The 27,151-nt window shown below is 38.5% G+C and overlaps 1 protein-coding gene across 4 annotated transcripts in view; it reads right to left on the bottom strand.

The window, feature by feature from the left end:
* The window catches only part of Tmem144 (transmembrane protein 144), a 44,646-nt gene that overhangs the window by 3,955 nt on the left and 13,540 nt on the right, over positions 1-27,151 (bottom strand). For 2 of the 4 annotated variants that reach the window (XM_013029805.1, XM_013029806.1), the window contains exons 5-12: positions 25,543-25,623; positions 20,007-20,088; positions 18,260-18,336; positions 15,249-15,367; positions 11,674-11,793; positions 10,007-10,104; positions 6,255-6,308; positions 2,450-3,003 (exon numbers count right to left, since the gene is read on the bottom strand). In XM_013029805.1, the coding sequence (XP_012885259.1) occupies positions 2,920-3,003; positions 6,255-6,308; positions 10,007-10,104; positions 11,674-11,793; positions 15,249-15,367; positions 18,260-18,336; positions 20,007-20,088; positions 25,543-25,623 (715 nt within the window). In that variant the 3' untranslated portion in view covers positions 2,450-2,919. Of the gene's footprint in view, positions 1-2,449; positions 3,004-6,254; positions 6,309-10,006; positions 10,105-11,673; positions 11,794-15,248; positions 15,368-18,259; positions 18,337-20,006; positions 20,089-25,542; positions 25,624-27,151 lie in introns of those variants that run through there. The other 2 variants (XM_013029807.1, XM_013029808.1) reach the window with 2 other exon arrangements.

The raw sequence follows: 27,151 nt of genomic DNA, 5'->3' as shown, positions 1-27,151 counted from the left end.
GTAAACTCGTGTAAAGCCAGGTATGGTGAAGCATGTCTATAATCTTAGAGTTTGGTAGAGTGAGAAAGGGAATTGTGAGGAGATGGGGAGGCTGGGCACCAGTGAGTCACACCTGCATTCCTAGCTACCCAGAAAGCTGAAATCTGAGGATTAAATTTCAAACCCAGACCATAAAGACAAATCTGTAATACTCTTATCTCCAATTAACCGACAAAAAGCCATAAGTGGAGATGTGACTTAAGTGGTAGAACTACAGCTTTCAGTGAAAAATCCAAGTGTGTCACAGAGGACTTGAGTTCAAGCCCCAGAACCAGCATAAACACAACAAAATAAAACAAACAAAAACTCAGGAGTGTTGGGGGAAGAAAACCTATGTGGTAAGCTGTCTTGCTTCAGTCCATCTTCTTCACCTACTTTCCACTTGGAAATTATTATTATTATTATTATTGGTGGTACTCTTATTTGGACTGTTTGCTAGGCAGGTACTCTACCCATCCCTTAGTAACAACTGTTATTTCCATTTGTTTTCAAAGAACATTATCAGCCTCTACATGAAGTGTGTTATATGCCTTGTGCTGATCACACAATATTTTTCAGCCCTTTCAGTGTGACTGTAGATAAGTATAGTCATTAGCAGCACCAAATACAAATAAATCAATACAACAAAAGATTTTGTAGCTTTAGGGAAATGCTGTGCTGTTAATGCTACAACTTAATAGGATTTTTTAAAAAATTATCTTGTTGTAAAGATGCTGTACAGAATGGTTACAGTTACACGAGTAAGGTAATGAGTACATTTCTGGATTCTTTTTTTCCTATAGCACTGGGAAGTTCCTACAATCAGAATGACCTGGTTAGGCTGCACCTCTACCTATTGTAGTGCCATGTCTGGACACAAGATGGAGCACTTTGGTACAATAAGGTGGTCATTTCCCACAAGGTGAGACAGAGGAAAGCCAAGTTAGAAACACTGAAACATAAGAATCAGGCTATACTAGACAAAGAACCTCAAGGGAAGTAGGCATATATTTCCTAAGGAAAGCAAGTGTGGTGGAGATTAAAATTTGTCCCTTTAGACAAACTACAGTAAATTGTTTGTTTGACGATCATTTGGAAAATCTTTTTGACTTGGTTTTTACTCCAGGCATTGTTTGGTCACAGAAACTGTGTATAAGGAATGATACTTTGTTGGTGGTGGTAGTTTGTTTTATTCATTTTCCTTCTGAAATTTCTTTACTTCATGTCTAAATTTTGCACATAAATTCTCAATCACAACTAAAAGCTATCTGATGTAAAATCGTAAAATATATTTAAAGAAGAAAAATAGCTTTTGTATCATGTCAATTTATTTAAAAATTATCAAATGACATTTCAAGTTGAAATTAATTACATTCAAATATTCATTTGCATTAGTAATCCAATGATGAAACAGGAAATTTGTGATATGGAAGAATAAGATGTAGCTGTGTGGGAGGAATAAGGCAGATAGTCCTTATATTTCACAGTTTATAAACATTCTTTGCCCTCAAATATCACACAATGATAATAGCTAACCATTTGATACTGCTTGAGCAGTACTAGGTGCAAATATTTACCAGTTTTAACTAATCTGAACCACACAGTAGCCACATGAACTAAGTACTATCATGAGCCCCATTCCAAAGGAGGAGTGTAGTACTACTGAAGACCCAGGACCTTCCCAAAGCCATGGAATTAAGAGGAAGCAGAGGTGGGGTTTATAGTTGTACAGGTTGGCTCTGGAGTCCACACAGTGAAGCCACATTCTGCTTCTGCACAGCAAAACAGGACAATATTGGTTGGGAATGGGTGAATGAACATTTAAACAGATCTGATTATGTTGAGGGTTTAGAAGCCATGGTTGGTCTTGAACATTAAACTAGTACTTCTATTTGTGTTTTCATAAGGGACAAGCAAGTCTATCATTTTCTTCTGTCTACTGGAAACCACCAGCCAAAACAGGAACAAAGGCCTGGCTTGGGATGCATGCAGAGACCTCCAGCACTTAGAGGCTGAGGCAAGAGGATAGAAAGTCTGGACAAATATAGGGAAATCCTGTTCAAAGATTCAAACATAGGAAAAAGGCTGAAAAAACTCCAGATAAAATTATTTTAGATATTTCACTAAAAAATTTTGGTTTCTTTACATTGTCCCTGATGAGATGGAATCTTGGTACTTAAATCTTTAAATACCAGGGAGCCAGTCACAAATACAAAAAATAGAAGAATATAAAAATAACAGTTCTGAAACTGACTTTAGTGATACTAGAATTTCCCCCAAATTTTGCACATGTCCAGGTATGTACTTATGTGTGTCTTACTTGTATACAGGTGAATTATCTGTATGCATAATCTCACTGATGGAAAACTGGTTTTCTGAAGATGGATTTTATCTGGAGACAGTAAAAGCATTTTGAGTTAAAACAGATGGATGATGTAAAGCTGAGAAACATTTATTTGACTGAATAAAATAAGATTTGCTTAAACATAATGAAATGATCTTTGTAACATAAATGTTACCAACCATGACATTTACTTTCTTTTAGCAAAGGATTCAGACATCTATGTAATTTAATTCCATAAGTTTTACCCTCATTTTTGCTCCTCTTCATTCATGTTAGAAATTTGCACAGGTGCTTCCTTGGGCACAATTTCACAGTTTTGTAGCGTATGACACCCAACCCACTCAAGGGTAATGGCACAGGTATGAAGACCTTCCTTCAGTCACCCAGCACAGCCCTGCCTTCATTAACAGCTCATCATAAGTTTCCAATCACATTTGTTGGTAGTAGTCATTTACCCATGCCAAGAGTAGCTGAGATTCATTCCCTGAGTGATCTCACTCTGCTCCCAGCAGAATTTCCCTGATCCAGCAGAATTCTCTGAACCACTGCTGTGTCCGTTAGAGTTTAGAAAAAGCGGTGCACAGAGCTCCAGTCAGGATAATGCAAAATGCAAGTGCCATTAATAAGTAGTTCCGTGGACCCTGAATAATAAAGAAGAGTAACTAATGTAAAAACCTGACTTAAATTCAAATGCACAAAAGAAGAGCAATTCTTTTAAGATGTCTGGAGACCTTCGGAACCACCTGCTCTAACCACCTGTGTGCTTTTACTGCACCCCGCCCCCAGCTTGGAAATCATCCATATTCTCTTACAAATCTACAGCCTCACCAATTGGCCCTATCAGTGAACACACAGGAGTCCAAATATGGAGTAATGAGAGAGACAGCAATTAACAAAAAAATTGTAGAAGGGAGTGTTGGGATATGAGAGAGATGACCAGTCACAATGGTTGGTGAGTATATGCAGGATTCTTATAAAGCTTGTTAGGAGCATAGGGACTTATGCTTCTAACAAGTATGGATAGACTGATTGCCCAGGGAAACTGGGCAGCAAGCAGAGGTTCCAAATAGGCGTTTTATGTGTAATGCCCTGTTGAAGGACAAAGCCTGGTTCAGGGCAGAATGACTGGAGTGAGGAGAGGTAAGATGAAGGTGAATGCGGTGGGCCTGCCTGGGCATTCAGAGGTTTTATAGGTTTACCTATGCTTTGGGGTTCTAGTTGTCCAAACAACAGCTGTATGTGCTGAAAAGATCAACTTGGCTTTCAGTAGAGGCTAATTTTCCCCATAGGATGGATTGGAGGGGGCAGAATGAATTCAAGAAGACTGAGCAGGAGGTGGTAGCCTCAAACCTCCAGAGGAAAGATGGCAAAGCACAGGTAGAGAGATGAAGATGGATCTAAAGGGTGAGAAAGAAATACAGAAGAGGTATGAGGAACAGCAGCCTGCCTCTCCACACTGTGTCTGAGGGTGGTGGTGCTCACAATGGGAGAAGCTGGTTACTGCATCCCAATGGATCCCAATCCATCTTCAGATTAACAAAGAAATATCTTCCAGCACTAAGCAGAAACATTTCATTTCCTATAAGATCTATAGCTAGGAGTGCAGATAGATCGATTTTAATCTCTCTCACAAGATAAACCCTCAAACATAGAAAAATAACTATCTTATATTCCCAGAGGCATCTCTTTTTGATCAATATTTTAGCTGCTCTGCTCATTTGTCACCTGGAAAGATTTCAGACTCACCACCCTGGCTGCTTCCCTCTGAATGTCTGTCACTTGCAGATAGACACCAATATTTTAAGGCAAAGTTTGAACAGCTCAGAGGAAAGTAGGATTCATGTATCCCTTATTTTGGGGACCTTGTGTCAGGGTACATTTAAGTCTTCTAATCATCAAATCAAAGGATATTTCTGGTATTAGTACTTTAAACTAAGAAGTAGCAATGCCTTACTTATTGGTCATGTAGTAGACACACAAGGACTCTGGGAGGAAAAGGGAGAAGAGGGAGAGATGGCTTTTTGAGCAGTATGCATCCTGCGTGCTTCACATCTGCAGGGAAGGAGTGGTAGCTTCCCTCTCTTGGTAACTCTGCCAAGGAACCTGCATCTACCAAACCCTGGGCTTCTTTAGCTAGGCAATGTTGGGTGATGGCCTGGGGAGACCTGCTTGCCCATTAAACATGAAAGGCTTGGGGGCTTTCTGTCCTTACTGCCCCACTGCCAGTTCTGCTTTGAGGGAAGACCAGGAACAGAAACTCTAACTGGGTGAAAATACCAGGACGGGAGATGCCAAGCTCTCCCAGTGGCACAGGCGTTCACTGACTGCATAGTGACTTCCATCTGCTCTCATTCTTCCTCTTTTCCTCATACTTTCCGAGAGGACTCTGGTCTATAAATTGTTGAAAAAACAAACTGCAGACATTAGAGGTAAATTTGTGCTACAAACCCAGAGCAGAAACTGTAGACAGGATGGAGGGAGATGTGAACACTGCTTATGGAGAGCTTCTTTCTTTTTCTTTTTTAAAAATAAGCTTTTATTGTGAAAATACCGTACAGAGAGGTTACAATTACACGAATAAGGTAATGAGTACATTTCTTATCAAGCATGGTTGCTGCCTTTGTTTTTCCCCTAACATCCCCCCTCCCATCTTCATGACTACATCCTCCCTACCCCCACCAGAGTTGTACATAGCGTCTTGTACATCTCATTGTTGTAATGGGTCCACCTGTATCCCTATTTAAACAATTTGTTTTTTCTCTTCCCCTCCCCAAATTATACCAACATCCAATACAGTGAAAACAGGGGTTATACCGTGGGGGAGGGACATACAAAGCAAAAACAAAAAAAATCACCTTATAAATAGGTTAGAAACAATAGCAAGAGGACTAGGAGTAGCTCAGTGGTAAAGTGCTTGCCTAGCAAGTGCAACATCCTGGGTTTGATCCCTAGTACCAAAAGAAAGAAAGAAAGAAACAATAGCAAGCAAGAAAAAAACCACTTGTGTCCTTATCTTGGGGTTCATTTCGCCTAACATCATCTTAGCTGACCTTTTCTGTTTGTCTCAGATATATACTAGTTATTACAAATAAGGGAAACCATGGGACCTATGATCCTTTGGGCCTTCACTTAACATACGTTTTTCCAAGTCTTTCCATTTCCTAACAAATGAGAGCTTCTTTCCTATGAATAGTTCTTTAAGATTAATGACACAACATATAAAACACTAATATATCTAAATATATTTATAGGTATAGGTATATCTATATATGCATTCTTTCAGCAATTGAATAAATAGGGTTTGAATAGGTTAATTTAACCTTGTCTGATCAGAGGTAGGACTTTATGAAGTCAAATTACTGTGAGCTTCATCTCTATTAAAACTCAGTCTCACTGAAACCTCTACAAGTATCTAGTAAAGCCTTCCTTGCTTGGTCACACAAAAATGTACACAGGAATACACAGACATACATGTATGCATTTGAATCCCATATGAAGGTTTCAGCATGCTTTTCCTACTTTTCAATTAATTTACTTTAACTTAGATACCAGCACTAGTGCAGAAAAGTATTCAATGAATATTTAAACTGTTCAAAGAATGAACATAGTCAGGCAATTTCCAAATGTACTCTGTAAATTAGAAAGTGAATTATAAATTGATATAATTACTTAAATTAAAAAATGGGATTTAATCATAAGCACTCTACAACCTAATTATGTGTGAACACTTTGCGGAGTTCTTCTTTATTATCTATGTAGCCGAAGAATAATGTTCTCCTGGAGTCAAAATGAATTTCCTTTTGATGCTAAAATCAGCCCAAATTGTCTGTCTCTCAGAGAAAATGGGTGATTATATTTGGGGGGAAAAAGGAAATCATTTTCTTTAACATACCTGTATTTCCTTGAAAACGAAGATGCCCCACAATGCGGCTATAAATCCTGGACCCTTAAATAACAATAAGAATTTTAATTAAATTGGCTCTTCTATGTATATATTCTATGTATGTGCAGAAGTTAGAGAGAATATCAAAATATTCAGGTAAAACTTTCTATAATCTCAACTATAACCTCAAATTGAGCTAAAAGATCTAGTATAATCAAGTAAAATATTTTTTATTTTTGTTCTTTTTGTGGTCTATTAGTTTGATATTATAATGTGTGATATAAAATATTGTTTAATGCAGTATGTTCTAATAAACTAGTTTTGTTACTGGTATTGAGGAGGGTCTTGAACTCAGGCCTTTGATTAGCTTGTTTTTTATAGTTGGTGCTCTTGAAGTACATCACTTGAGGTACATCTTGAAGCTGGCTTTTTGCTGGTTATCTTGGAGATAGAGTCTTGTGGACTTTTCTTTCTGAGCTAGTTCCAAACCACTCTCACTCTCCTGAGTAGCTAGTATTACAGTTATGAGCCTCTGGCACACAGTAGCTTGTTTTTCTATTGTTTTGGTAGTATGTTCTTGGGCCTTATAATAATGCATATATTAAAATGGTATATACTTCTAATTAAAAAATAATAATTATTATGACCTCAAAACCATTAATTATGTCTAAATAGTAAACACAAATGAATGCTCTAAGTACTACAGGGAAAAATTAAAAATGATGTTAGATAAACCAGGTGCCAGTACCTCATGCCTATAATCCCAACTATGGAGAATGCTGAGACCTGAAAGATCCAAGTTTGAAACCAGCATGCACAGAAATGTTTGAGATACTCTATCAGCAAAATGCTGGACTGGAGACATGGCTCAAGTGGTAGTGTTCCATCTGTGAGCAAGTAAACCAAGTAAGAGTGTGATAAAGTAAATAAAGTAAAAATAATAAGATTAAAACTCAGGAGTTACTGAACTCAAAGACAAGAACAAATAATACAGAATGCAGGGAATGAGAAGAAAATGGAAAGAAAAGCAAAGATTCTGCAATTTGAAAACTTGGAACTATTTAGAGTTGGCATGGATATTTTCAACAAGGAGAAAATGTGGTATTTGGGTTAATCCTGGTACTTGTGTGGAACTTGTGCAAAATGCTGTCATATCAACATTTTTATGATTCCTTTTTGAGCCTTGCAGGAACTATGGATACATTTCAAATAAACAATTCAAAAAGTGTTCTCTCCTCTGCCACTACCAACCGTTTCTCTGGCTTGGTCAACAATATTTGGTTGCACTCCCAGCATGGAAGGGAAGCAAGAATATTTTACTCTGTTTATCAGCATCTGAAAAGTCAGCATCCAAGGAGGCAGAGAAATAGGTCAAAGGAGCTGCCTTTTATTGGTGATATAAAGTCCTGCGTCTCAAGCGTCCAAATCAAACAGGCATTATGAGACTTTCAGGCAACCCTACACTGGGGAACAAAAGTGCAGACGCAATATTAATGTCATGCCAGCTGTTCAGGAAACTTTTTTCACTAAACTCTCAAGATTCATTTCCCTTCAGAGAACATGGTTAACATTGCAATTTGAAACTTTCTGTCTGAAGAGTTTCTAATTGGTTTTGTACATGTCCTGTGCGTGCATGAGGTTGTACGTGGGTGCCATGGTGCTAGGCAGAGAGTAATTCAAGCAGAGGCAAAAATCTATGCAGCCTCTCTGCTCTGGGCAGACGAGAGCAAAATAGAGATGGCATCTTATTGCAGACACAACTGCCTTGATGATTGGAATTGTGTACTTTCCTTTTGTGAAGAAATGCCAATCCCGTGTAGATCAGCTTCTGAAAATGAGGTAGGCTTGATCCTGGCTTAAGAAGCTGAACATTCCAGATTAGAATTTAGAATTATCAAGGATGAAGAGGAGCAGTGGTTAACAAATTCTGGTTGTGATTTCCTTCTCCCCTCCCTTCCTCTCCGTTCCCTTCTCTTCCCCTTCCTTTATATTCTTTATGAGGACTTTGGGTCTAAATAAATTCCTTATAATTAGCTAGATTTGGACATTTTCTCACAGGAGAAGTTAGAATGTCAAGCTGTGTTCTTGAAGCAATGATAAATCTCTTTTTTAATTGGAATTCAGCTTAATCTGAAGGCCATTTTATGAGCAGAGAACTGTTAAAATTTGTAATTGGAGCCAAGGGTCTTGAGCCAGGTGATACATGCCTGCAAAAGCAGTATCTGTGAGTCTTTGGCAGGAGAATATCAAGTTTGAGGCTGGCCTGGGCTACATAGTGAGATCTTGTCTCAAAAATGAAAAACACAAAACATATTAAAATGTAATATTTGAGCTGGGCTTTGCGGCTCACAACTGTAAACCTAGCTACTTAAGAGGTGGAGATCTGAGGATCATGGTTCAAAGACAGCCCAGGCAGAAATGTCTGTGATGCTCCTATCTCCAACTAATCAATAAAAATCCAGTTCAAGTTGTAAAGTGGCTCAACTTGTAAAGTGACAGCCTTGAGTAAAAGGTTAAGGGACAGCACCCAAGCCCTGAGTTGCTTGAATGAGTTTCAATCAAATCTTTACACTGTGCTTTTAGCTATACAATGTGCTTAGCAATATCAGCTTTCTAGGTTTACTCAGATATGGTACTAAAATATTTTAGGTGAATGTTGTTTGTGATCATAATTTTGTACCCAGGAGGCAGATGAAGAATCATTCAGCAATTCAGGATGTCTAGGAAAGCAAAGGAGCCCTCATTAAAGCTAGGCCAGTAGACATCAGCCAGTGACACACTGGACTAGAAACTAGCTCTATATTCTATGCTGATGATGGCAGGTCACCCTGTGTTCTGAGAGTTTCTTACTTTCATCAGCTCTCTGCTCTCTGCCAACTGATTCAAATTTCTCAATTTTGAAATGGGATAATCTACTACCTCTGTCGTGGGGAACATTTTGGTTTTTTTTGCTACAGATATCTGAACAATCAGATGAGTGAATTCTATTAAGTCTGCTTGATAAATGGCACTATCCAGAGATACCACATTTCTGAAAGTTTTCCTTAAAAATACAGAAACTCTGGGTGCTGGTGGTTCAGGCCTGTAATTCTCAGGATCACAGTTTGAAGCCAGTTGGGGCAGGAAAATCCATGAGACTCATCTTCAATAAACTCCTCAAAAAAGGCTGGAAGTGGAGCTGTGGCTCAAGGATAGAGTGCTAGCTTTGAGCAAAACAAAACTCATGGACAGCAAACAGGCGGAGTTCAAGCTCACCCCTCCCCCCAAAAGAAAACAACATAACAAAAATGTGTCAGAAGGAAGAGTCTGAAATCTGAGTATATTTAGTCTCTCAAGTCTTCCATGAGCTTTCAAGTGTAGTTTTTTAAGTCTATATCTGCATCTGTATCTATATCTCTTTATCTGTATTGATATCTATAATGGCATAGCCATTTGCTGTACTTATAAATTATTAAATAAAGCAGAGATTCATGTTGCTACAAATTGTAAATTATAATGTCTCCAAAATGACATTAAGTAAAATGACCTAACAACAATAAAAATAATACAAGGATTTTAAAGATAAATATTGGTAAACCTGCTAAAAATGAGTTCATAACAGTCAAGGATATGAAAATTAAAGTGTACCAATTTCTTTTCCTGAATCTTATTTTGTCTATAAAATAGTCAAACTCTATAGCAGTGTTTAGTGAGTCACTAAGCCCACTTCGGGAAAATTAGATTTACATTTGAAAAATGAAGAAAAAAAGGTGGCTACTTACAGCAGTGATGATTGGAAAACTGACCACGGCACTGAGAGAGTGGTTAGCTAGGAACCAACAGCAGGTGGCTATTGCCCACAGTACTCCTGACAGGAAGCCTGGAACACATAGGGACAGCACACACTGCAGGATAGGCTTTGGTCTCAAAAAGTCACACTCTATCCAACGGAGAGCATCAAGGTGCACTGAGAAATGCATTCTGTCAACACTGTTGTCAATATGGATTTTTGAGCTTGTTGATGATCATTTTAGAAACTAAATGCTTCCTCTGCTTTCGGTTGCTATGCTGTAACTACCTACCCATCCTTTCCCTTTGTGCCAGTTAATAAAGCCCCCTCAGTCTGGCTGAGCCAGAGCTTGGGTAGTCCACGGCTTAGGGAAGGACAGGATCCGAATGATAATAGCATTCCCTATAAACCACAGATACAAGGGGAAGTGACATTTAGAGCAATGCCGGATCACTGATATACAGACATCAGCTGAAATTCCATACTACAGTTTCTAGATATTGGGCAGACGTTCTATCATTTCCTGATAGGTAGTCCAGAACAGCAGTCATGCTATATTACAAATAAAGGTGAAAGAGAGCTATCTCCTAAGTTAAACAGTTTTTATTGTTATTTTAACCATTAATGCCTATTGAATCAAGATCAAAAGCAAGAGCACTTAGCATATGCTTTTTTTGAACTCTATAACAAGCTCTTCTTATTTATTGGAGAAACCTTCCTCAAGTGATTGTACAGTCCTGCTGGTTATATTATGTAATTTTTTTATTTATAAACTTTTTATTATTATCTTCAAGTAGTTGTACAAAATAATACAGATAGCTTTACAAATTGTGTCAATCTTGTGCAGGGGCCATGCTGATATTTTCTGTATTGCTCCAATAGTATATGTGCTGCCAAAGTAGGCACATATTTTAATTTTTTAGTCACAGAACTCTGATTTTTTTGGTGTTAGTCCTGGGGTTTGAACTCATGGCCTGGGTGTTATTCCTGAGATTCTTTTTGCTCAAGGCTAGTGCTCTACCACCAAAGCCACAGCTTCACTCTCAGCTTTTGTTGAGTCATTTATGAGTCTCATGAACTTTTCTGCCCCAGCTAGCCTCAGATCTCAGCCTCCTGAGTACTAGGATTACAGGCATAAGCCATCAGTGCCTAGCTAGAACACTGACTTTTAATATGAAACACTAGATAGTAAAAAAAGAAACTGTAGATTGGTGATCAAAACAGATATTTTGGCACTGGAAAAATATCTTAAGATTGACTGCTAGTTAAGCTTGAAGTTCTGTGAAAGATCAGCTTTTCATATCTAATTTCATAGGGATACAAATAATGTTGTATTTGCAAACTGGGTCAAAGCAATTATGATAAATAACAATGTGTACATGTTTGTAACATGCAATCCTACATATGCACATACAACATTATACACAATACAATATATATACACACAAGCAACACACATGCATTACATATAACACATGCTTCTACACACATATATTCATACACACATACAACACACTACATACAACACACACACAATTACACAGAAACACACACTCAAACACTCAACAGATAGGTGGGTTCCCAGGAGGTGATTAATGAAACCCAGCAAGTTGAGTTTTTTTCTATAGTAGTAAGAGTCTGTGCAGTGAATCGTCTTACCTGGTAAGACTGCCTTTGGATAGAGCTTAGGACTATTTTTCATGATCATGCAGTAGGCCAGAAAGTAGACTGTACTTGTAAGAAAGATGCCACTGAAGTGTGCAAAAACATAGTCTAAATCTAAAAAGAGATTATCAGGCATCATTTTAACCATCTGAAGTATACTTACATTTCTGAACATACAATAAACTCACCAACATAAACCTTAACACTAAAGGAAGCATTCATTATATTTATCCAATCATCTTCATTATCTACATGCTATTTTATAAAATCTTAATCGACAACCTTTATTTACTATAATTAAATCTAAAAGGCTAGTTTTTAGAATCCGCCTTAGAAAGCTACATAAAAAGAAACAACAGGATGCACCTACGATGCTAATGCTTCCCTTTTAAGAATCAGTGTTCAAGCCGGGCACTGGTGGCTCACGCCTGTAATCCTAGCTACTCAGGAGGCTGAGATCTGAGGATCGCAGTTCAAAGCCAGCCCGGGCAGGAGAGACCGTGAGACTCCTATCTCCAATAAACCACCAGAAAACCGGAAGTGGCGCTGTAGCTCAAGTGGTAGAGCGCTCGCCTTGAGCTGAAGAGCTGAGGGACAGCGCCCAGGCCCAGAGTTCAAGCCCCACGACCGACAAAAAAAAAAAAGAATCAGTGTTCAGTCCTCACCTTACTCAGGACTGCAGCAGATGTAGGTTATAGTGAGGGATGTGGGATGAAAACCTGAGCTGCCAATGAATCTGCAGGCCAGTATCATGGTTGCAGGTGACAGCTGTGTAAAAGGGGCTATTCAGCAAGTTGTTTCAATGAGGGTTCTGTCCAATTGTTTACAGTAGCCAAGCTGCAAGAGGGAGAGGAGCGAGATGCTCAGTGGAGGCCATCTCGAGAAGTCCTGCTGCTACTGCCAGCCTGAGCAGGTGGCACTCTGTCACACAGATGGTGCACTGCAAGGTCTTGGCATTCCATGTTTCTGTCATCTAAAATTTTGACCAAGTGAGTGGCCATGTTTAGGAATAATAATTTAAGGGAAGGGAGGATAGATTGAATGGGGAAAGGAAGGGCTAACAAATGCATTCATCTTTAATGTACGTATGTAAAATGGGACCATGTAACTTGAAGGTATGGGTGAGGTTTGGAAAGATGAGAGGGAAACAATGGAAGGGCTGATATTGATCAAGATGCATTGTACTTATAAACTGATATGTTGAATTGAAAAAATAAAATTAAAAAAAATAAAATTTAAGGGAAAAGAGCCTTACAGGAGAATCTGCCTGTTCTTGAAAATCCTAAAACATAATACTGGATCACAAAATAGCAATGTATCTATATATGAAAACCTTTACAAAGACAGTATAACATAGTGTTTAAAACACAAACAAATGCCACAAGTCATAGCTTGTACCTACAATTACAGCTACTCAGAAGGAAGAAATCAAAAGGATTTGGGTTTAAGAGTACTTGATCCAAGTGTTCATGAGAACACCTCATGTCAATGATGAATCCAGGTGTGGTGGCACATACCTTCTTCCAGCTATATGGGAGGTATAAATAGAATCATGATTCAGGACACCCAGGCAAAAATTGGAGTACTTGTTTGAAAAATAACCATAGTAAGGACTGGGAATGTGGCTGAGTGGTAGAGTGCTTGCCTAACATGCATGAAGTACTGTGTTCGATTCCTCAGTATCACATAAACAGAAAAAGCCAGAAGTGGCACTGTGGCTCAAGTGATAGACTGATAGCCTTGAGCAAAAGAAGCTCAGGGTCAGTGTGCAGGCCTTGAGTTCAAGCCCCAGGACTGGCAAAAAAAAACAATGATTGCAAAAAAGGGATGAGGTCATGGTTCAAGTTATAGAAGATCTGACTAGCAAGAGTGAGGCCCAGTGCCACTACCACTACTACCCCATCACCATTATCCAACAGAAGACTTAGCTCACCTTATGCAAATCCTCACCCATTACTAATCTTGGGACTTAGGCAAAATAATTTAAGTTTCTCTGACTCAGGTTTTTTCCATTTTACAACAAGATTAATATCAGTGTCAATGGCTATCAGGATTAACCCAATTAGGATTTGCAAAGACCCTATAGCAGAGCTCAAAATACATGCATGTTTGTTAAATAAGCAAAATAAAAAAATGCTTGCCAAGAATTATTTTTGAACACATGGTTGTAAAGTGTGTTCCCATGAGATTACTTCAGAACAGTGCCTAAGAACTTGTTGTTCTAGTTAGAGAAAGAACGACAAGGACATTGTTTATTATGTCCCAGTACCAAGAACAACTTGACTCCTAAACAATTACTTGTTTTGATCTGTGCTCACTGAATCCTGAGGCTGGTCTGTTTTCCCTTGTGGCTACAAGAAAGCTGAGTGCCCAGTGTATGGCTTATATCTAGAAGGATACAAATATAGTCCAAAGATTTAGACTCATTTCTGGCTCCATGTATTTCCTTCCTCTTGTTTTTTCTTCTTTTTAAATTTATCTTATGTTAGCCTCTTTTTATTAGTTTTTAATCCTTAAGAATGAAAAGTATAAAAAATATTTGTATAAAATCTTAACAAAAGAAAGACAAATCGATGCAAGGTTTGGTATTTGATCAACACTAAGCATACGACAGAAAGGTAACCATGCCTCTTTTCAAAGTCTATTCACTGTTAAACTCATGTTCAAATTTCATCCCTTCTTTTGTATTGTATTTTGTTATTTTATTTTACATTAATTCGGTTATTTTATTTTACTTTACATTTTGTGATAGAATATCATCCAATAGCCTATGCTGTCCTGGAAGTCACTGAAGCCAGTGATTTCACAGTTACATTCTTTGTCACCTGCTTGGTCAACTTCTTTATCAGTCTTCCCCTCATGACTTTTGCTCTTCAAACTCTTTCTTCCCTTATCTGAATGGAGTTCATGTGATTTCTGCCCCGTGTGATTTAAAACGTCATTATTTCTATTATGAATCCTCTTATCGCTTTAGGGGCATAGTCACATGATTATGATTCACCACAGTTATGGGGCCCAAAAGCAGACCCTCTTTCATCTCCTTGGAAACCTTCCAAGGCTGTGTATACATTGCTTACAGCTGAAAGATTAATGTTATCACTGGTGGCTGCAGACCCATGAGGAGTCACTACATAGGCCCTTTCAGAAGATCTCATTCTCTGTTCTTGAAAAATAGCATCCTCTGACTAAGCACACTAGCGTTGACCTTTACTTGATTTAAATGTACTATGTTCTACATATTACCCTTTTATTAAAAAGTAGAATACATATTTTTATAGAGATCATCAAACTGGCAAATTATCTGAAAATCTTACAGCAAAACTAGAAACTGTCAAGCTTTGAGAAGCTGAAATAAATTCTGAGCACAGTCCATTCTTCTATCAAAGATCATGTGAAAATAGTTAGTCTTTTATTAGGCTTAGCCTTTAGAGCTTTTCTAATTCATTACTTACAAATGAAAAGTAAATACCCAACGCATACACAGTATTTACTCTATGAAATTCTTTTTTATACATAGAGATGCACTGCTATTAGTGAATTGGCTAATAAATAAGACTTTGAACTCTCACCATACTGGCTCGCTCCTGCATATATACTGTCATTCCTTTTGCCATGGTCTTTGATGTAAATGATGGGCACAAATGTAGATCCATAGAAGATTCCAGAGATCACTGCAAGGCTGCAGCCCCTTCAGAAACAAATACAGATAGTACAATGACTCTCAGCACAAAACAACGTTTCTGAGAAACATACCAAAGGAATCATATTGGATACTGGCTTCCAATGTGATCACAGGTAGCTTGGTAGAAGTCACACACATCATTGACTGGTATATACTACCCACACCCTGTGGTACCCAGGAGCACCAGGAAGGGCAGCCTGGGCACTCCACATGGTGCAGGCTTTACAAAACACAACAGATGAACATCACTCCACAGAATTGCAGTGTGTGGACTGTTTGTGTTCCTCTGGCTTCTTTTTACAGCACCTTCTGATATTCAGCATGGAAGCAAGACAGACTAAGACTAGGTACATTTTTGCTAAAAAAAAAAAAAAAATCAGCTATGCAAAGCACAGAGCTGCCCAAGGCCTGGACAAGGGAAAATGCTGATTTAAAAAAAAATCTGTGTATTTCCACTAAAACTTTCCTTTCTCATAAGAAGAAAATTTCATTTCATTTATTTTTATTTATTTATTTTATTCGAGTTTCAATGCTGGCTTTACTAAGTTTTTTTAATTGTGAAAATACCATACAGAGGGTTTATAATTACATGAGCAAAGTAATAAGTGCATTTCTTATCAAACATTGTTGCCTCCTCCTTTGTTTTTCCCCTACCATCCCTGCCCTCCCATCTCCACGACTACACTCCCTCCCTCGCCCTCCGCCCCAACCCTGCTCCACCAAAGTTGTAAAGTTTGTTTTTCAACATGGCATTTTGTGCATCTCATTGTTGCAATGTATCCACCTGTATCCCTATTTAAACAATTTGTTTTTTTAGTTTCCCCTCCCCAAATTATACCAACATCAAATACAGTGAAAACAGGGGTTATACCATGGGGGAGGGACATACAAGGCAACAAAGAAATCATCTTATAGATATGTTAGAAACAATAGCAAGAAAGAAAAACCATTTGAGTTCTTATCTTGGGGTTAATTTCACCTAACATCATCTTATTTGACCTCTTCTGCTTGTCCTAGACATACACTAGTTATTGCAGATAAGGGAAAGCATGGGACCTATGTTTCTTTGGGCCTGGCTTACTTCACTTAATATAATTTTTTCCAAGTCTTTCCATTTTCTAACAAAATTCATTATAAGTGCTGGAGTCCTGCTGCCTTCCTCAGGGTTGGGCCCTATTTGCATGGTGAACACCCTTCCTGTGATTCTGCAGGGAGGTGATGATTATTCTAGAGCAGATCTTTTAAATTACTTCACTGGATAATGACTTCAAATAGGAAACAGTTTGGGGCAAAGCTTATTTCCTTCTTTAAGGCATAGTGGTGCATGCCTGTAATACTGGCACTTGGATGGTTGATTCAGGTTGATCATAAATTCTAGGTCAGCCTGGACTAGCCAGAGAGACTGTTTCAAAACAACAATCAAAAAACACAAAAAATTCACTGGAAAATGACTTTAAAAATACCCATCCTAAGCCAAAATTGACCTCTTACATGATTTCAATGGTTCTCACTCAAGCCATCTGAATTAAGCCAGCGTAGCTAAATGTGTATGAGAGCTTGGAAGTGTCGGGGTTCCCTGTGATGTGTTCGACCCACACTGGAAATCCATGCATTGTGTGAGAACTGTCCAAAACAGACAAGGCACATATCAGGCCTGGCTTATTATAGACAACTACAGTTGCTTTCTCAACAAAGGTTCCCATAACAAAGGAGATGCTTTGTGGGGAAAATAAAAGTTTGAAAATATCAGAAAGAATTTAGTGATTAAAAAAAAAATCTGTGTCATTCTGAGAGCAAAAATAGCAACCTATTTATTGCTTTTAGAGCCTTATTTGTTTATTCTTTCATTTATTCAACTTGTGCTGCTCCTTTCCTACTGTGAAGTCAATGTATATTCAATTAAAAAAATTTAGGGGGGCTGGGAAGGTGGCTCAGTGATAGAGCGCTTGTCTTGCATGCCTGAGGCCCTAGGTTCGATTCCACAGCACCACATAAGCAAAAAGAAAAAAGCCGGAAGTGGCGCTGTGGCTCAAGTGGTAGAGTGCTAGCCTTGAGCTGAAGAGCTGAGGGACAGCACCCAGGCCCAGAGTTCAGGCCCCATGACTGGACCCCCCAGAAAAAATTTAGGCTGGGCATAGCTCAGTGGTAAGGGGCTTGTCTAGCATGTGGGAAGCCTTAAATCCCCCTTCCCCCTAGCCCCCACACAAATCAACACAATAAATAAATAATAAATAACTTTATATTCAGGTATCCAAAGAAGGCATCACAAAAAATAAAACATTGAAATATACTATAAAAAAGGCATCACCAGCCAAAATTCAAAATAGCCATGAAATTGTAAAATACAAATTATAGAACATATTTTTATATTTATTTGGCAGTACAGAAAAAAAAAATCCCTCCACATAAAGTGCAACATGCTAAAGTAAGCAAGGTTGATGTTGTACCTAACTCTCCAAGTGCTCATGATGAGGACAGAGGGGTTAGGAATCACACAGACACAAAAAATATTGTAGTTGAGTACAAATACAGTCTATTGTAGTCTAGCCTCAAGGAGCTAGAAGTCAAAGCTTGGTTATTTTGTGTGTGCCAATTACTGGGGCTTAAACTCAGGGCCAGGGAGCTGTCCTTTAATTCTTTTGCTCAAAATTAATGCTCAACCACCTGAGTCACATCCAGTTTAGGTGTTTTTGGTCGTTAATGGACAAGAATCTTATGGACTTTACTGCCCAGGATGGCTTTGAATCACAGTCCTGAGATGCTGGCCTCCTGAGTAGCTCGGGATTACAGGTCTGAGACATGAATGTTGGCTCCCATTTTCTTCTTGAACCCTGATCCCCCTGCTCTCTGTTACAACTATAGAACAGAACACTAGAGAAAGAATTCTCCTCTCCTTACACTATGCGATGATGTGCTGGAGAAAGTCTGTCCACCCAGGAGCAGCCGGCACAGGGGTCTGGAGCAGTGTTGATCACCTGTTGAAAATATTGACACAAATGAGCAACAAGAGACACATGGTGATGAAAAGATTTCACTGGTTTTCTCTAGTGTCTTCACAGTCCTTAAAATATGCATCGATCACCTACCTGTGATATCTCACAGCCTTCCTTTCAGAAGGGTTTGGCTGTTGCCAAGTTCTCCATTCAAAATGTTAAGTTTAATGTGTGACTATTTTGATATATCTGTTAAAACTAACAAAAGCTATGAACTCTTGTGGTTTATTAGCATGTTTTAATAAACTCTAAACTAAGAGTAAAATAAAAACCTCCCATAAAACCCTTGAGTCTCCTATTATAGAATGCCTCAGATCAATGGAGCAGTTTTTATACTGAATTTGTTTAATAAAACATTCCCAGCCAGATTAGGTCAATATTGTAAGTCAGGAGAACATATGAGCAAATTTATAACATTTCTGTTATTGAATGCATTTTTGTGCTTTTCTAAAGTCTTTCCAAAGTTACTCCTGCTACTTATAGGAGCAAAATCAGGTTTCTTTCGACACAGGAAGGAGACCTGATATGTATCACACTAACTAGTCAGTGCTTTGTGAATCTTTAAGAATAGTTTGTTCAAATCTTCCACTTGCCTAAGTTGTATTTATTTTATTTTGCCAAGTTGTATTTATTTTATTGGATCATTTGTTCCTTTGTTTGAAAGTGGTTGGTTAGGGCACGTCTAAATCCTGAAATCACAAGGAACTACCCTACTCCCCCTTTCTCCTTGACAGTCCCCAGGTATGGATGCCTAAGGATTAATAAGCTTTTTTCTTTTGGGCTCAAGCAGATTATTATTCAACTTTAGTGTCAATTTAACTCAGCTTTCATCATCTTAGTTGGTAACATTTTATGAGAAAGAAGAGATTCTTTGGAAATAAGGGCAGAGCATTGGTGGACTCTGGACTCTGGGTTCAGAGGCAGAGGCCAGCATGGGGCCCTGGGCAGGTGGATGATGCATGATACAGGAAAAGCTAGTGTGCAGGCCATTTAAGGTAGATTCACAGGCAGTCACAGACACCTACACAGAGTTTGTTCCCTTTAAAGCCTGTCACTAACTCATATTTGTGACTCTAGTCTAACTAGATTCTTTAAGTCACAAAATTCTCAAATCACAGGTATATCCAAATCTGTCTAAGCACTCCAGTACAGGCGTATATACTCATATGTAGCCATGTAGATGGTTATACAGTGGAAAGAGCATGATCTCAATGCTCTTTACCTTGAAGTAGGGCATAGGGGAGAAAACGTTAAAGAATTAGGAAGTCAAGCATAATCTTAATCTCACAGAACTTCATTGACTCACCCTTGCTTCCTCTGGTCTTTTTTCTCCTTTGGCCCATTTCAAACCTCAGCCTCCTCCTTTCTAAGGCTACTTTTACAATGCTCTGTAGAATTCAGGGTCCTCTGTTGTGTAAATACCCAAGATACTCGCCAAGTCTGCAATGAGCACACATGTCTCCTAGTGGATCTACTGTCAACCATATCAATAGACCTCTGAGTTTACTAAGAAGCTTCATGGAGGATTGATCCAATCAAGCAATTATGTTCAGAGATCCTTTGATTCTTTTTTTAAGCCATGAAAGGAAAGCAAATGCCATTTTCTCATTCTTTTCAAATTTATGTCAAGTCGTGTCTCATACATTACTCACATGTTCTGTCATTAATGGTGTGGTATCCATAGAACACGTGCTAGTTGCTACTTCTGTTTTGATGAATAAAAATATGAAAGCACTGTAAGGAAAAGAAAATGTCACTTGTTAATGATTTCTATCTTAAGAGATTTTATATCAAGCTGCCTGATTTTTTAAAGAGAGAACACAATGTAAATTATCAAGTCCTAATGATATAATTACTTCCAATTGCCTTTCTAGTTGTCCTCCATTCCATCCAAACTGCAATCCTACACTTTCATCTCCAGTCCTAACTGCGGAGTGAGGCACGTGGGAAGCAAACACTTCCCATGAAGATGACTTCACTCACCTTCATCCAATTGTCCTCTCTGAATCTACAGTTCTCAGAGGAATCACTGCACAGTCCAAACCATGCACTACAATTCCACTTAACCTTTCTTGCCAAAGATTTTCTAATTCAACAGAGAATAGGGTCACATTTTCTATCTCCTTTAAAACCTGAAAAATACTTCATACTCAGTAAAACTGCATGTATAAAACCTAATGATGATGTGAGATATTGTGGAGTACACCTGAATGAGGCAGGAGGATTATGGGATCTAAGCCAGCCTAGGCTGTACAATGATATCCTGGCTCAAACAAACAAGCAAACAACCCCACGACAAACTCTAATTATAAGCACATATGTAAATTAGTTGAGAACATATGGATGTATATGTGTTTGCATGTTTTTAATGAGCAAAGCTAATATTAGATACTGTAACAAATTATATAATGAAAAATCCTCTACTTTGTATAGAGATGTGTTTTCTAATAATTTTAATACTGAATGACACATTAGAAACACTTGAAAACTATACATAAATATTTGAATTTCTTCCTAAATAAATTGATCTAAATAAATTGATCATTATCTAAGAAATGGAAATAGTCCTTCAGCGATGTGATTAAAAATTAAATGACAATGTGCACAAAATTTGCAATACACTCTTTATGGTTTTTGTTTTTGTTCTTTGTTCTGAGACAGAAACTATGTAGCTCAGCATGGCCTGAAATTCATGATCTTCCTCCCTTAGCCCCCCTAAGTTTGGGATCATATGTGTATATCACCATGCCAACTTTTGTGTACTTGCTGCTGTGTAGCAAAATCTCAAAGCATGTTAGTACAACCAGAGTCTTAACTGCCACATGGATGGGAGAGGGACAGCTGGCATGAGGAAGAAATGATAATTCCAGTGGTCCAAGTCCATGTGATTAATTCGAGTGGCAAGAACAGGTGAGTCAGAGAGAAGAATGCTAACTTAAAAAAGGTCAAGAGGAGTGGGGTAGCAGTAAGCTAAGAGAAGGTATCCAATTTATTTTTATAAAACCAGATAATTCAAGCCCAGCACTAGTGGCTCACACCTGTAATCCTAGCTACTCAAGGAGGATGTGACTTGAGGATCATGGTTCAAAGACAGCCAGGCAGGAAAGCCCAGTGGTTATTTTCCAATTAACCACTAAGAAGCCAGAAGTGGAGCTGCGGCTCAAGTAGAAGAATGTTGGCCTTGAGCAAAAAAGCTCAAGAAAGTGTTCAGACCCTAAGTTTAAGCCCCTAAACCATTGTATGCACATACACACACACAGACACAGACACACAGACAAAAGAAGAAAAAATCATATGTTCTTTGGGTTACAGCTATAAAGAACTTGTAACATGTATAAGACAAAAATTCCATGAGCTTATGAACATCATCGAAACTTGTGTGTGTGTGTGTGTGTGTGTGTGTGTGTGTATGTATGTATGAGAGAGAGAGAGAGACAAACAGACAGACAAAAAGAGTTTACACAAACAACTGAATGCAACAAGCAGTATATTTGTGTCAACATATATGGGTCAACATATTGGAGGAAAGTCTGGTGGGGGTGGAGAGAGGGATGTTGTACATAGAAAATGATGGATCTCACTTTTGTGGATATCATGTTGAAGACAAAGAAAGCTGTATAAATAATACAAAGTGGACTCTTTAAGAAACTCAACAATATAAGTACAATAAGCCATGGTAGTTTAGGGAAGATTTGTTTTAACTAGAAACAAGGAAATGAGAAAATATCCCATGGGATGGTAAGTCTTGATTTAATAGAGCAGCCAAGGCTGGGTATGATGGGGCCTGTAACCTTAGCACTTGGGAAGGTGGAGGCAGGAGGATCATGACTTTGTGGACCCCTGGGCTTACATAGTAAAACTCTGTCCCAAAAAAGAAAGAAGAAAACAAGAGTGGCCAAGGAAGCTGAGGAAAATATGGTGTGATAAATAATCCTGGGTGGAAGATTGCATGGAGCAGGCAGAAAGGCGAAAGCTGAGCTGGGAAGGATGGCTAGATCAGAATACTCTGCTGGCCAATCCAATAAGGAATTTCCAAAGGCTCGAAACAGGAGAAGCTATGTGCAATCCATTCCAGCCAAAGGAAAGAAGGAGACCAAGGAAATTGGGAGTGAAAATATGGGTGAGTGATGATGGACAAGGAGCAGAGGAGAGATAACTAGAAAATCTTTAGAATGGATTTTCTGGAGCTAAATTAAGGGGGACAGTATAAAGAGAAAAAAGTCAAAGACATGAAATTTTTTAATTGGAATGCATGTGGTTAATATCTTGTTCAAGAAAGGGAACTGGGAATGAGGAATCGTATGCAGGGAAGCATCTAGTGCAGAACATTCTGGTGGGAGAATGCTGAGGACAGAGGGGAAGGACCTCATAGTGCTATACTGGTGGCCTGCTGACCCTCAGGGCTTGTTCCCACTGTCTTCTACAGGACACTGAGGAGGAATCTACTTTTGGCTGTATTGGTAGAGTTAGTTCATTTTGGTGTTCAGACATCTACAAGGACGGTAGCCCAGCAGAATGATAATGGCTAGAAACAAGAGTGCAGGGTTTCTTGGAATGTAACCAAACAGTGTAAGCTGGGGAGCATTCCCAGCCCTCCATGGAGAGCAAGTACAGTAGTGAGAAAAGCAGACAGCAGACTATGAAAATCTGCAGCTCCTTGTTATTATTTTAATCAGAAGGGAAAGCTGACTTTTTAAGTGTTCTGCCTCTGCAATCTCCACTTAAGCCAGTGTTCTGGATTTTGTTTCTTGGCATCTGTTCTTCTCATGCCCTGACATTCTCTTCCTTAAACTCAGGAGAAGACCTCAGTTTCTGAGAAGACTCAGTTCTTAGATTTCAGAAAAGAATACATACCATGTTTCCCAAACTCCATTGGCAGTAAGGCTCTGCTTATAGGAGGCACACATCTATGACTGATTCGGTGGCAGCTCCAGTGGTTTTGGTGACACTTCCATCCCAGGGCAAAGGTGACTATACTGTCACTTTGACTGGAGTGTGGGCTCTAAGTGACTGACAGCACTGAGTTCTAAATTTTGCTTCACTGGGTCAACAATGTTTTTTTCAAATCCTATTGAATTCTAGAGTGACATTATGGATGGATTTAACATGTAGGACAAAAGTGAAGGCAACACTTGAAATTATCTAACTCTTTAAAGGTTAGACTGTGAGGAGCATTAGCTATGTGGCTAGCACTATACAAAGTTTGAACCTCAGTTGATCTATGAGATTGGTGCTACTAGTCTACTTCATTTTGGCAATATTGAAGTTTAAACTTAAGGGCCTTGTGCTTGCTCAGCTGATGCTCTTCCTATTGAGCTTTACCTCCAGCCTTGCTTTTTGCTGGTTAATTTGAAGATGGGAGTCTCACAAAGTTTTCTGCCTAGACTGGCTTTAAATCAGATCCTCCAAATCTTAGCCTCTTGAGTAGCTAGGATTACAGGAGTGAGTCACTTGTGCCTGGCTTATTAAGCCTTTTCCACAGATAACAAAATCTAAGAAAGGTTTTGAAAAATAAAGTAATTTTCCCAATATCATATAGGAAGAAGTAACAGAACATGAGTATTTGAGATGTAATTTTAGAGTATGTACTCCTTTTTCTTTGCTGGTTGGTCCTGGGGTTTGAACTCAGAACTGATGCTGTCCCTGAGCTTTTCTGCTCAAGACTAGCACTCTACCACTTGAGCTACATCTCAATTTCTGGCTTTTTGATGTTTGAGATAAGAGTCTTACAGACTTTCCTGCCTGGGCTGGCTGAGATCTTCAGTCTTCAGATCTCAGCCTCCTGGGTAGGTAGAATTACAGGCATGAGCCACTGGCACCTGTAAAGAGCATATACTCTTATTAAAGGAAGAAAATATGGAGAAATAATACTAAATATGTTGGATAACTTAAATTGACACTAAGGTGAAAATTGGACATGCTAGATTATAATTTTGTGTCATGAAGAAATTATTTTTGAGAGACCCATTCACAGATAGAATTCTGTGTGAGTTGCCTCTAACCAAAAGCTGTCAAAAATTTATTATTTTAGAATAAGCTATATTACTTTTTCTATTGCCCTGGGACTACTCTCTAGTGACACAGAGGTTGTTCCTGAGTGTAGCCGAGTACCATCATTGTTGGAGGAAGGGAAATATACTGTTCCTCCCTGAAGAATAAAAAAGTATTAAGATCCTTCTGGGCAGTGCTATTCATCATGTGAAATAATAAGAGGGAATATAAATGAGGACCAGCAAGGATAAAGAACTGAATTTAAGGTGACCTAATTATTATTAGGATTTTTTTGATTAAATGTCACCATTTAGAGATGCATTCATTTCTATCCTCATTCATATAGTCAGATACTTCCAAATATAGGTATGCAAAATGAGTGTGTGTATTCAGTGGTGAAACAGTGCTCATAGCTAAATTAAAAACAATGAGTAAAAAGACAGGGAAGTGAAAGCTGGTAACAGACATGGCACAGTAGCTACCCTATCCTGAAGTTTATGTAGTCAATTACTATCTATCTAAGGTTTTGTACACATATAGGCAGCCTAGTTGAAGCATATCCCCCTTGGAAAAGGAGAACTGTATTAATACATAGAAAAGAGAACCAATAATGAATATTATCAGGAAGCCATTCTAAGATTTATTTGTATAGCAATTTTCATTTATCTATATTAGTAATTTATTTCTGTGCTGGAACTGGAGTTTGAACTCAGGGTCTTGTACTCTAGCTCAAGATTGGTTCTCTACCACTTCTGACTTTCTGCTTGTTAATTGGAGATTAAAAGGTCTCTCTGATTTTCCTTCTCAGGGTAGCTCTGAACCTTAATCTTCAGATTTAAACCTCCTGAGTAGCTAGGAATACAATATGAGCCACCATTACTCAGCTATAATCATGTTTAATTAGCAAAGTTATATATTGATTCTTATTCATGAGATACATTTTATGATTGTCTACATATGATGATAATGAAATGTCTTAAATGATTTTTCTGGTGTCTTATAGCTTTCTAGCCCTGCGACTCCTGACCCCTGACCTGGTACTTTTTTGTCTTTGGACATACATCTGTCATGCTAAATTAAGAACCTGAATAAAACTCATGCATATTTTATGAAATATAGTTCGGAGAGAATGAAAACACATTAGGATCAAAATGTACTGTAAATATTTGGAGGAATGGCTAACCCACCCCATGTTACCTTACTATGGAAAGCCCAGCTCCAATGTAATTGAGGAGAGGTTTTGACACTTCTTCTGAATCCATTCCAAACCAGCCAAACCTGGAAATTCAGAAAGTCACCTTAAATCAGACATGTGAAATGATTTATACTAACATTTGAAAGCAAGAATGTAGGAGCAGATTTCTGGGTTTATATCCTAGTTCTTAAACTTGCTAACTTTAATTTTGGATATGTTAGTTCTCTTTAGTGTGTCTCAAACTTCCACATTCATATAATGAAAACAGTAGCCAGTTGTTGTGGTACCCAGCACATAGGAGACTGTGGCAGAAGGAGTTTGACTTCAGGTTCAGACTGGGCTCCATAGCAAAACCCTGTCTCAAAAGAAGATGTGCAAGATATGTCATTTGTTCAATGGCAACTCCTTTGTACAACTACTTAAAGATAATTTTTTTTAAAGAAGGGGATGTGGTGGGCAGGTGGGAAAATAATCATACCTGTTTTACAGGTTTGTTATAAACATTAAATTTGTTAGCTTATGTAAGAGTATTTACCATGAATGTCCCTTTCTTATTAAAACTAAGAGAAGAAAAACAGTTGAGTGATTAAGTTACTCTCATTTTGTAAAGTAGTGTGTGTGTGTGTGTGTGTGTGTGTGTGTGTGTGTGTGTGTTGGTTTGAGGGCTTGACTTGAATTCAGGAGTTGGGCACTATTTCTGACCTATTTCTGCTTGAGGCTAGCACTCTACCACATAGTTCCACATCTGGCTTTTTTTCTGCTTTTGGTGGTTAATTACAGATAAGAGTTACATGGACTCTCCTGCCTGTACTTGCTCCAAATCATGATCCTTAGATCTCAGCCTGCTGCATTGCTAAGCCACCAGCAATCAGCTTGTATAGCATTTTTGTGTCAAAATTTTGTCCTGAGGATCATACTCAGCACCTTATACGTTCAAGGTAACTTCTCTACTACTGTACTCCAACTTCATTCTGCCTACAAAATGTAAATATACTTAAAAGTAAATTCTTGATTAATAAGTCCTGTTCTTTGGCATCTATTTAAATTCTTTTTTTCTTTACTAATGCTGTGACATGGTCATGTTCATTAAGAAGAATCACCGAGGACCATCCAGTGATTCTGAATGATTCAGAATCCCTGTCCCAAGAAGTATGGATCCAAGGAGAGTAGTTCAGCATTGTAAGAAGCAGGGCATACAATGGGAAAGAACATGAAAAAATGCACACATGGGAGGCTAGTAAGTGACTTGCTTTGTTTTGAGGTGATGATGATACTTGTGAGTGGAAAGAGAACCTCAAAAAGTAAGACAAGAGAGATTTTTTCATCTTACTCAGCCCTCCAATTTGACTTTCCTGTCCATCCTAACACTGACAAGGGCAGCCCAGTCCAGTAGAACTCTCCTGCTGGTGGAGGGCTCTGATCTACTTCAATGTGGTACCAGTTGGCAGTCTCCTGTTATATGTAGTTATTCAACACTTGAAATATGCAGACTGTTTCATTTCCTGGGTTTTTAATTGACTAAAGAGTCCCTGTGGGGCTGGGAAGGTGGCTCAGTGGTAGAGTGCTTGCCTTGTATGCATGAGGCCCTGGGTTTGATTCCTCAGCACCACA

Source organism: Dipodomys ordii, unplaced genomic scaffold (genome assembly GCF_000151885.1).
Source record: "Dipodomys ordii isolate 6190 unplaced genomic scaffold, Dord_2.0 Scaffold123, whole genome shotgun sequence".
Taxonomy (NCBI): domain Eukaryota; kingdom Metazoa; phylum Chordata; class Mammalia; order Rodentia; family Heteromyidae; genus Dipodomys; species Dipodomys ordii.
Note: the sequence above shows the minus strand (reverse complement) of the source record. Positions and strands in the feature narration are given on the sequence as shown.